Source organism: Apium graveolens, chromosome 9 (assembly GCF_009905375.1).
Source record: "Apium graveolens cultivar Ventura chromosome 9, ASM990537v1, whole genome shotgun sequence".
NCBI lineage: Eukaryota > Viridiplantae > Streptophyta > Magnoliopsida > Apiales > Apiaceae > Apium > Apium graveolens.
The window spans coordinates 191,112,265-191,122,373 of NC_133655.1; the positions used below are offsets into that span (position 1 = coordinate 191,112,265).

The 10,109-nt window shown below is 38.1% G+C and overlaps 1 protein-coding gene across 1 annotated transcript; it reads right to left on the minus strand.

Moving 5' to 3' along the window:
* Positions 1 to 6,922: 6,922 nt before the first annotated feature.
* Positions 6,923 to 9,817, minus strand: LOC141682679 (seipin-1). Its single transcript, XM_074487379.1, has 3 exons — positions 9,237 to 9,817; positions 7,653 to 8,349; positions 6,923 to 7,213 (listed from the first exon to the last, which is right to left on the minus strand). Exons 1-2 carry the CDS (start codon positions 9,711 to 9,713, stop codon positions 7,666 to 7,668), a joined length of 1,161 nt encoding a protein of 386 aa, XP_074343480.1. The 5' UTR covers positions 9,714 to 9,817; the 3' UTR covers positions 6,923 to 7,213; positions 7,653 to 7,665.
* Positions 9,818 to 10,109: the final 292 nt, after the last annotated feature.

Genomic DNA, 10,109 nt, shown 5'->3' on the forward strand with positions numbered 1-10,109 from the left:
AGGTCTTCTCTGGGAAGATTAACAATTTTGATGCCATAACTTCATCTCTTGTTAATATGCTCTATATGCTAGTTTATGATAGGTACTTTAATTTTAGCAACTATGTTATGCTAGAATTAGGTTCCAGATTAGGTAACAAAGCTAATAGACCACATAACATATACTATGCTAGATTCTTTATGTTATTGGCTAACCATGTTGCTGAAGGATTGGTTATATCTAATGAGAACAATAAACTCAAATGCTGGGCATAAGAGAAAAGGGTCCTTGCAGACCTTTTGAGAATCAACCTCAACAGCCAGGTGCCATTGGTATATTTGCCAATCATGAATGCACCACAGGTAAGTGAGGTAAACACTTCTATAACTCCTACTGTTTCCAACCCCATTGTTTCTTTGCCTTCCAGTGTGGCAATAAAATCTGTGTCTTTGTCCAAACAGGTTCCTACCAAAGCCACCAAAACTACAATTTCAAAACACAAGTCAAAGAAAACCACCTTTATTGTTTCTCAAAAGACAACAGTTGTAACAACTACCATAAACCCTGAAGGGAGTGAACAGGGTGTGAGTGGTGAGGGGAGGGGTGAACATCAAAAAGCCCCCCAGGATAAGGTGGGAGAGGTGAGTAGTACCCCAGCCAGCCAAGCCACAGTCTCTCAAAAGACTGTGGTGGTTTAAAAGGAGTCAAACACATCCCTAGTTGCATCCTCCCAAGAGGATACAGCTATTGAAAATAGTCCCCAACCAGGGACACAGAACAAAAGAGGGAGGGACACTGAGGCCACACATTCACCAATCAAAGCCTTTTCAAGGAAGAAGAAGGCCAAGACCCTAGTTTCCACACAGGGGGCACACACAGCACAGATACATCCACCTGTATCTTCGCCTTCTCAAATTCAGCTTGTTGTGACTCCAACAAATGTGGAGTCACAGCCCCATTCTCTCATAATAGAAACACATCAATCATCAAACTCTTCATCACCCTCTCTGGATGAGGATATGATATTCACATCAATTCCTGATTCTCCCTCATTAAAACTCAGGGATGAGCCCCACTCAAAACCTGATGATCATCATCTTTTAGATGATTTGTTGGATCATCAGCCAATTCTTTCAGATATAGTTGAAGAATCTGTGTCACCTCATTTAAAATCAATTCACACAGATTCAACAATTATGTCACTTTCAATATCTACATCTTTTCCTTCTTCAACGGATATCTCTCATCCGTTGACAAGTGGTTGTTTTTCGACGGATAAGCTTAACAGCAGTTATCCTTTGATACCATCAGTTTCCACTTCAACGGATACTCCCTATCCGTTGATGGTCTCTACACATATAACAGAAACAATTCCAACTGTAGAGGACATGGTTACTGTACAATCACTTTTAGGTTTGAGGGAAGGGAGTGATAATTTGAGTGAGAGGCTGGGTTGCTCCCAGGCAAAAGGAGAGGTTGAGAGTCACCATATGCATGCTATTTCTTCCAGCATGGCAAAAGTGAGTGAGGGGAGTGCCACCTTAGAAGGTGAGGGTGAGGGTGTGAGGGTGTGTGTGAGCCAGGGGGAACCCCTGATGCAAAAAAATAGAGAAAATGAGAGAAAGGCAGGTACAAAAGCTATAAGGGTGGATCCAGCCATTGCTAGTGAGTCAATGATTGTGGATGATGCAGACAAGGGAAGACAATTTCAACAACATTACAAAGCTGTAATTGATAACATTTCCTTGGATGCTGACACTTTTACTCACCCTGTTCCAGCCTATCAATTGTTGGCTGCTCAGGGCAATGTGGAGGCAGAACAGACTTTAAACATTGTACACACTTCAGAATCTCTTCTCAGAGACAAAGCTGCTGTTAACAGGCTGCCTTCTCAAGCTGGTGAGCCATCTGAAGAATTTGGAGTAAATTCTAATGATGATGACTCTAATTCTTTGGATGAGAGCATGAACTTAGGGGGAGAAGCAGGCCCAAGTTCTGTTCCAGATCTACCTGATTGGGCATGGGCAAAGGCATCTACACCAGGAGAGTTTGGTGTAACTTTGGTCAGGCAAGTAATGACTATTCAGAAAGCCCTTCAGGAGACTACAGATGCTGGTACCAAGGCAATTCTTCAAGCTCATCTGGACTCTCTGCATCTCTTGCTGTTGCAGCATTTCAAACAGAATCTAAGTGTGGATGAACTCAAGCAGGACATTGCTGATCTGAAATCATATAATGCTGAGAAGATGGATTCAGTCATGCCTTATGGTACTATGCAAGATTTGTTGGGGAGACTGAGGAAAGCATCTGATGCTGACAAGAGGCTGGCCAGGTTGGAAGACAGAGTTCAGATCATTGAAGACTCTATGGTCACCATTTTTCAGAATCAACAAACTCAGACAAATCTACTAATGCAGCTGGCAAAAGCACAAGGCTTGACCCCTACCCTTGCTGATAACAAAAAGGGGGAGAATAAAGGGGAAGGGGAAGGAGAGCCATCAACAACAGTTCAAATATCTCAAGTGCTAGTTCCTGCCATCACCACTTCTCCAACTATTCAAATCAAAGGAAAGCTTGATGGAATTGATCTAATCCAGATAGCAGTAGCTGAATTGCAAGTCAAAGAGCAAAGGAGGAAAATTGATGAAAAGATGCAACAAATTTTTGGTTCTACAACTTCTAAATCACAATTTGTGAAGCATAGCACAAAGGTGGAACCAATTATTATGGAGCTCAAGCCAGTAAGGAGGAATAAGGTTGGAGAGACTTCTTCCAAGAATCTGAAACCTATGGTTCTCAAGCCCAACAACAGATCCAACAAGGACTCTACAAAGAACCCTCTAAGCCTTGCTCAGTTGAAAGAAATAGACTTTCCTCTTCCAAAGCTTGATGAAGACAAGGTTTTGGGTGGGAGTATCATAAAGCACAAAGAGACCATGGATGTGGTTGAAAGGATGAACATGGCTATTATCTTTAGAGAGGGAAAGAACATCTGTGTGATGCAAGGACATCCCAAATTCTCAATAGCCAAGAGAGAAGAAACCAGAAGGTTGAAGGAAGAAGCCAAAAAGCTAAAGGCTGACAAAAGAGCACAAGCAAAGCTTGAAAAACAGCTAAAGTCAAGTCAAGCTGAAGAAAAGAAAGAAATTGAAGACAAAAGTGAAGATGAAGGTATGTGGGACATGGTTGGTAATGATATGGAAGAAAGAAGTAAGGAAAGAGAGAAATGGCAGAAAGGGAACAGAAAGAAGGCCAATACAAAGAGAAAGATGGTAGATGAGACTGAAGAAACCCAATCAAAATCTAAACCACTACCTTCTATCCCTGAACCCATTGTGCCTGACCCCTTCATAAACATTCATGGTGAAACAATCATTCTTAAGGAGGAACCAATTGATTGGGACACCATCAAATTTCCCACCTTCTTAACCTCTTCTCCACCATCAAAGAAGCAGAAAAGAAGAATCAAATCAACACCTCCTAAAACCTCAATCAAATTCACTCAAAAGCCTAAGCCTAAGCCACAAGCCTCTAAGGATGATTATGTTCACATTTGTGACATAAAAGAATTTTCAGACATTGAACTCTATCTGGATGAGCTGGAGGAAGTAGGGGGAATAGCTGCCTACAAACAGCTACCAGAAAGACTAGTATTCAAATACAAAGGAAGTGGGGAAAGAACTTGGCCTCTCTACAGGATTCTGAATGAAGGCTACTCTACCTTGGTTAGAGTCTACTCTTCCATACAAAGGGATTCTGGCTTTACCAGGACTACCAAGACTGAGATTCTCAACAAGATTGCCAACATAAGGAAAACTTGGTGGGAGCCCAATGCCTTGCATAGAACATTACTCATTCAAGAAAGAGGAATTACAGTTCACAAATCACCTCATTGGTTGATGGAGTTCAGAGACAACAAAGGAGTCAGAAGATTTTTCAGACTTGAAGATCAGCTCAAGATTTCCAGTAATGAAACTCTCAAGGATATGCAATCTAAGTTGGACATCAATGAAGAAGATGAAGCTGAGTTCTACAGAAAACTTCAACTTCAAATAGAGGAGAATGACAGGAGGCTAGGAAAGAAAATAAGGGATCAAAGGAAAAGAAATTAATCTGCTCAGGCTAAAGGAGCACCCTTGGAAACAATGTAATTCTTCAATTCCATCTCAGCATACACATTTTTGCAGCACTTTTGAATTTTTGCTTTATTACAGTTAATATATTTGTCAAGTATTTTGTTATCATCAAGCTAAACCCAAATTTATGCCTACAGTTCTAGTAGACATAAATAGGGGGAGATTGTTAGGAATATGTGTATTAGTTTGATGATAAGTTAAACAAAACACTTAAGTAGAAATCTAGTGTTTGTAGCCTCAACGGATAAGACCATCTTGGCTATCCGTTGAAGGAGTAGCTTTACTTAGCAATAAGTTTAGTATTGTAGCACATTTCATTCTCTGGATTCAAGTTATAATTCTTAGATGTTGTAGGAAATTATCAGTCATGTTGACTACTAGTGGATATGCAAATAGGAGGGCTAATTGTAAATATTTCATGTCTTGTAATTTTGTATAAGTGAAGAAGTATCAACTGATATTGAAGACCTTCAACGGATAAGAAACAAAGCTTCAACGGATGTCTCTAAAGCTTCAACGGATAATATCCATCAACGGATAAGTGCTTCAACGGATAAAGACTTCAACTGCTAATGCATCAACGGATAAAGTTTCAACGGATAAGGCATCAACGGATGAAAACTTCAACGGATGCTTAGTTCATTAGCAGTTGATAGTGACAATTCATAAGCTGACAGAGGCACATGGGTTGACAGAGACAAACTGGAATGTGGAAGCCTCTAGGAGGAATCAAGAATATGCAGCATTTCCATTCTGGTACAAACAAGGAAGTATTCAAAGATTAACAGCTAAGCCTAAATTGCATTGGATAGAGAAATGAAGAAGAAACATGTGAAGAGCCTTTTTAATTGTATTTTACAGTTTTGTCTTCACTTGTAAACTTGGTGATATATAAACCAAGTAGCAGCTAGTAATTAGATGTGAATTTTTCCAGAGCTGTTTAGAAAAATCCAGAGAGAAAATCATCTAGTTTGTACTAGGAAGCAGCTGTGATTTAATTCTTTGAATCACAGATTTTCTGAAATAACACATCTCTGGTGGAACAACAAATCCGCCATAGAAGTTTTTAAGTTCTTTGTGTTCTTTACATTTGTGTTTGAATATATATCTGTCTGTATTAGCTTCAAGCCATTCACACACATTTGCTCACTAAAACACTTAGCCTTAGAAACTATTCAAAACTTGAAAAAGTTTTGAGATTTACATTCAACCCCCCTTCTGTAAATCTCATTATTAGTCCATTGAGAATAACACAAGCATATTTTGTTTGTCCTACTCATAAAGGAGGTGGCAAAGAGGGGCGGGCTTTTACCAAATATTAAGTATATTTAACTCAGCGTATTACCCTAGTATCTGCTTTTATTTTGTGGGTACATGGGATACTTTAAAACGATAGCTATTAATGTTTTTTGATGTTGGCTCAACAATCATTATTCATTTCCTTAAGGGATTTCGCGTTCAGTCAGACATTGACCTAAATTTGTTTCATCATATTATTGAATCCGTTAGCATGCTAAGATTTTTGCGGTTGTATTAGCCTATACGTAATTGAAAGTACTTGTTTGCTTTTAATTCGGTAAAATAGGCGAGGTATACGACGTTAAAATTCGTACTTTTATGTACAAAGCCGTTTCAAGATCCGTAATAGTTATTGACTTAATGGGGTTATAGATCCTCTAGACCCGATAAACAAAATTTAACAGAACCTACCTTTTTGGTTATGCAGATTAAAGTTATGTTCTGCGATCTAATTTATTATCACGATGATTTGAATGTCCAAAAAGTTCTTACTATTTGATTCGCATATTGTGTTATTGGTCTAGTTTCTTTAACGATGTAAATTAAGATAGAGAATTAGAAACCTATGTTATGTTTGGTTGGTGGAAAACAACGGAGGTTACAGGGAAGATTAGAATAAAACCGAGTGAGTTAAAATTTATTAGTATAGGAAAATGTGTATGGTGAGTAGTGAATGTAGCAATCCTTTTCAAATAAAGGGTTTGAATTCTAAAGGATGATAAGAATGGAATGGAGCAATGAATGCATGCGAAGAACCAAAGTATTTTGTACTTTAAATTCAATCAACACTAGCTTGTCGGTCTTTATCTTGGGCATTTGAAGGCATTTTGTTCCATCTAAGTTGGGACATCGATCCATTCTTCTTGCATCCATCTACTTCATCAAATGATGAATACTGTAATAATAAAGTAGTCGAAGAGCAGAGCTGCAGGTGCTTTTCTTATCCGCAGCTGAAGTGTTTGAAAATGTACATCGCCAAGACAAGCTTATCAAATAGAGACCGGCAAGGGTCAACTAGAGCCGGACAAAATGGGCACTTCTAGTCGGGCATCGACTCTGGTCACTATACGTGGTCTACCTCTCACTTTTAGTCGGGCATCGATTGTGGTCAGTATACATGTCTTACCATTGCGCTGGATTTACATTGCTCTTTGGAACTCAGGAGACCGCCTGTTTACATATTAGTAACAGTTTCTGAAGGTGTATTAATTATGAAAAGAAGGTAGAGACTTCTGCAGCAGTTGAGTCTGGCCATGTCCGCAGCAGTTGAGTCCTTCTAATATCTCAAGTATGAAGGCCAATAGCTATAGTGTTGATGCTTTTAGCCAAGACATTTTAAAAATAGTGCCCTGGGTCAGAATCAAATCACCATTGTTCTTATTTATAACAAGTTATTTCTCCAATTGAGTCGGCAATCTATTTTGAAAAATCCGACTTTAACTTCAACCAACCAGTCAGATGAAAGTTGCAACATTTTAACTTGTTAACAAATCATTCATCAATCAATATATGCATCAATTCCTTATCCACATAACTGGGAACAGTAAAAATTACACAATGTTGCAACATAAGAAAATTGTCCTTTTTGCTACCAGCACATACAGATTTCCTCAAGCTGTGAGAAAACATGAGAAACGGAATAACTAGAGATCTATTTTAGCTGGTAAAGTAATGAAACATCCTTAGACCCGCAGACAGCCCGAGTCCAGGGAAATAATCTTCGGTAGCCGTTTCTCTTGCAGCCTATGAGGGCTCTGAATTCCAAAATCCTATTGTTCATGTTCATCGATTCTTTGCACCTGAAATATAAGAAAGTAAATAATCTTTTTATGCGCTCTGGTGATAACAGACTGAAATAGACCCTTAATTGGTATACTTGAATGGTGAAGAAAAGAGGCTCCCTGATATACAAGGACCAACTTACGTACACAACACTAAAAGATTCTTGAAAACAATGGTGTTTTGTACCATGTGCAATGACATCAAACTGTTTAATACATTCTCGGAGGTCTTAAAGAACATATAGGTAAATCACCCGGAAATCAAAAGGAAGCTCTTGATCACGGTATCATTTTAGTATCTATAGAGCTATCAAGGGAGTCTCGGGCCTTAGAGGAAGGTTCCTTCACACATACTGCTAGATTTGCAGTCCAGTGTCTCTTGATCCATATAAGAAACAACAAGAAAAGGATTACAAGTTTGACCAATCAAAAGCATACAAAATAGAGTGGTCATTACCTGCGAATTTCTGTTAGTCATCGAAGCCCACAAATTCCAAGTCTCCAGCATCTTCAGCAGTGGTTGAGCTGTCATCTCTGGTTACACTAATGCTCGAGGCAGATGACCCCTCTGTCTCTGGAGCAACTCCATGCAAAAGCAGTTCTTTCCTCTTGTTTCTACTCTCTTTCCACTTTTTCAACGTTTCTGAAACTTCTCTAGCTTCTTTAGTCAACAGAGGTTGTTCCCTTCGCACTTCGGCACTGTTATCGTGGTCCTTTTCTTCACAACTATAACTCGCTGTTATCACGGGAAACATGAGTGGCCTAAACCAACAACCAAGAACTATGAGAAGCATAATGTAGATGTACACTGATGTCCAAACATATAATGTCCATTTCCAACTATGAACCAGTTCTTTTTTCCATGGAAGTTCTGAATTCATAATTATTTCAGCATCATACAGTTGTGGAAGAAACAGCGTTCCAGCCCGCGGAATTACAGTTATTTTGATGGCTTCTGTTCTTTGATATCCTTCCTTGTGCCTTAAAATCGGAATTGTTATCTTTTGAGTTTCAAATCTTAAACCTAGTATTAAGGGCACACTAAATAAGCATGTTCTAACAAGGCGTACCGGAAGACTTCTAAATCGCAACATACATGGTTGACTAGATCTATCTATCACATGTCCATTACTCGACATGACTTCTGCAACCAACTGATTCAAAACAATATAAAGAAGATATTAGATTAGTATTGTAAAAATCTGTAAGGAATCATTTCTAATAATAAAAATAACAAACACCGATGAGTATGACATTACTTCAGCAACAAAACCTGCAACTTTTCAATATTACTTCCGCCTTTCTGTAAATTAGACTAATTCAAGGCTAAAGATAATACTTCCAAAAGTGAAATTATTAGTTGTATATTAGGAATGGTGAAGCTACATCTAATAATTAAAGCATTAGGATGTTGACTATACTAATATGCTACTTCTAACATTTAAACGTCAGCTGAGCATGCAATGTCCTATGCAAGTGTAATCAAAACTTAAAAACAATAATTCCAGCAGTCCAAATATTTCTCTGCATTTGAACAAATTAATAATGTGAGTCATGAAATTCTAATAGTTACATTTTATGAATTTGACAGCTAACAAGTATGATTAGTAACATTCATCAATTAATTCCCACCGCATTTTGAGAAGAAATACACATTTCTCCCCCATTCGGCAAAATCAGTAAACTTTTAGAGAAATGTAGAAACATACAAATTCAAAATCACACACACACATAAAAATCCCCCTCTAATGAAATTTTTTCAAAAGTAAATAATCGAATTAAGCTAAAAAAAGGAACTGGTATAACTTAACACCGTGTAATTTGGGCAAGTATTAACCCTCCTACCATTGATAATTGATAATATTCAAATCCTAATTTGGCACCATTAACAAACCGAAAATAAATTAAGAAGAAAACTAACTAAAAAAAGAACACAATACCATTTAAACCCTCCTACCATTGATATTTTTAAAATCCTAAATTGGCAACATTAGCAACCCAAAATTAATAAATTAAAAAAGGAACAAACAAAATAAAATACCTGAAACATGCCAACTTGCAAATTATAATCAGACTCAGGCATAACAAGAACCAAGTCCACATAATAAGTCTGTCCAACAGGCACTTCCCTCGTCACCTTGTCATTCAAACCACCCTTATAATCTCCGAGCGCTAACGTGGCGCTCGGATTAACTTGAGAGTAATCAAACAACACTTTTTCCTTAACCGAAACAGGCTCTTCAACCCACAATCCCACTAACCCAACTCCCAAAATAACAGCCACAATCATCACCACAAACAGCACAAAACACACATACGCAGCTCCAAGTAGGCCCCTCGCAACTTTGCGTAAAATCCCACCAGCGAGGGAATCGAGAGAGGAGAACAGAGAGTAGGTGAGCTGAGATTCTAGCTTCAGTAGGGTGGTGAGTGAGGCTTGTGGAGGTGGTTTTTGAGGGGGTGTTTCTTGTTCGTTGAAGCCGTTTGATTCTGATGAAGATGAAGATGATTTCGCCATTGATGTGAGCTTAGCTTTGTGGAAAATGGGGCAGTGATGATACAGAGTGTGATGTATCGTGCATGTATAGCTTGGTGAGAAGGTGACACGTTTTTGTACTGGTTTACACCTGTCGCTTCCTTGCGTTTTCACTTACCAGTTAAGTAATTTTTTTAAAAAGAAAACTAGATTATCATAAAATCTAGGGATTTTTTCATAAATATACCAAAAATAAAAAATTTGTAAAATTAATTACAGAAATTAGAAATAATTGCAAATATATTTAACAGTTGCATCTTAATTGCAAAAATACTGTAGACAGAAAAAAAACAAAACAATCATTACAAACATAGAAGAGAGAGAAGACCTAAGAGAGAGAGCTCTCCTCTTTCATCAATACCATGCACCTTCGTTTCT

Bases quoted from the DNA above. Each gene is read 5' to 3' on its own strand.
- LOC141682679 (XM_074487379.1), bottom strand. From the start codon at position 9,713: ATGGCGAAATCATCTTCATCTTCATCAGAATCAAACGGCTTCAACGAA. The intron at 8,350-9,236 runs GTATTTTATTTT...GTTTTGAATCAG, and splicing joins TGCAAGTTGGCATGTTTCAG to TTGGTTGCAGAAGTCATGTC.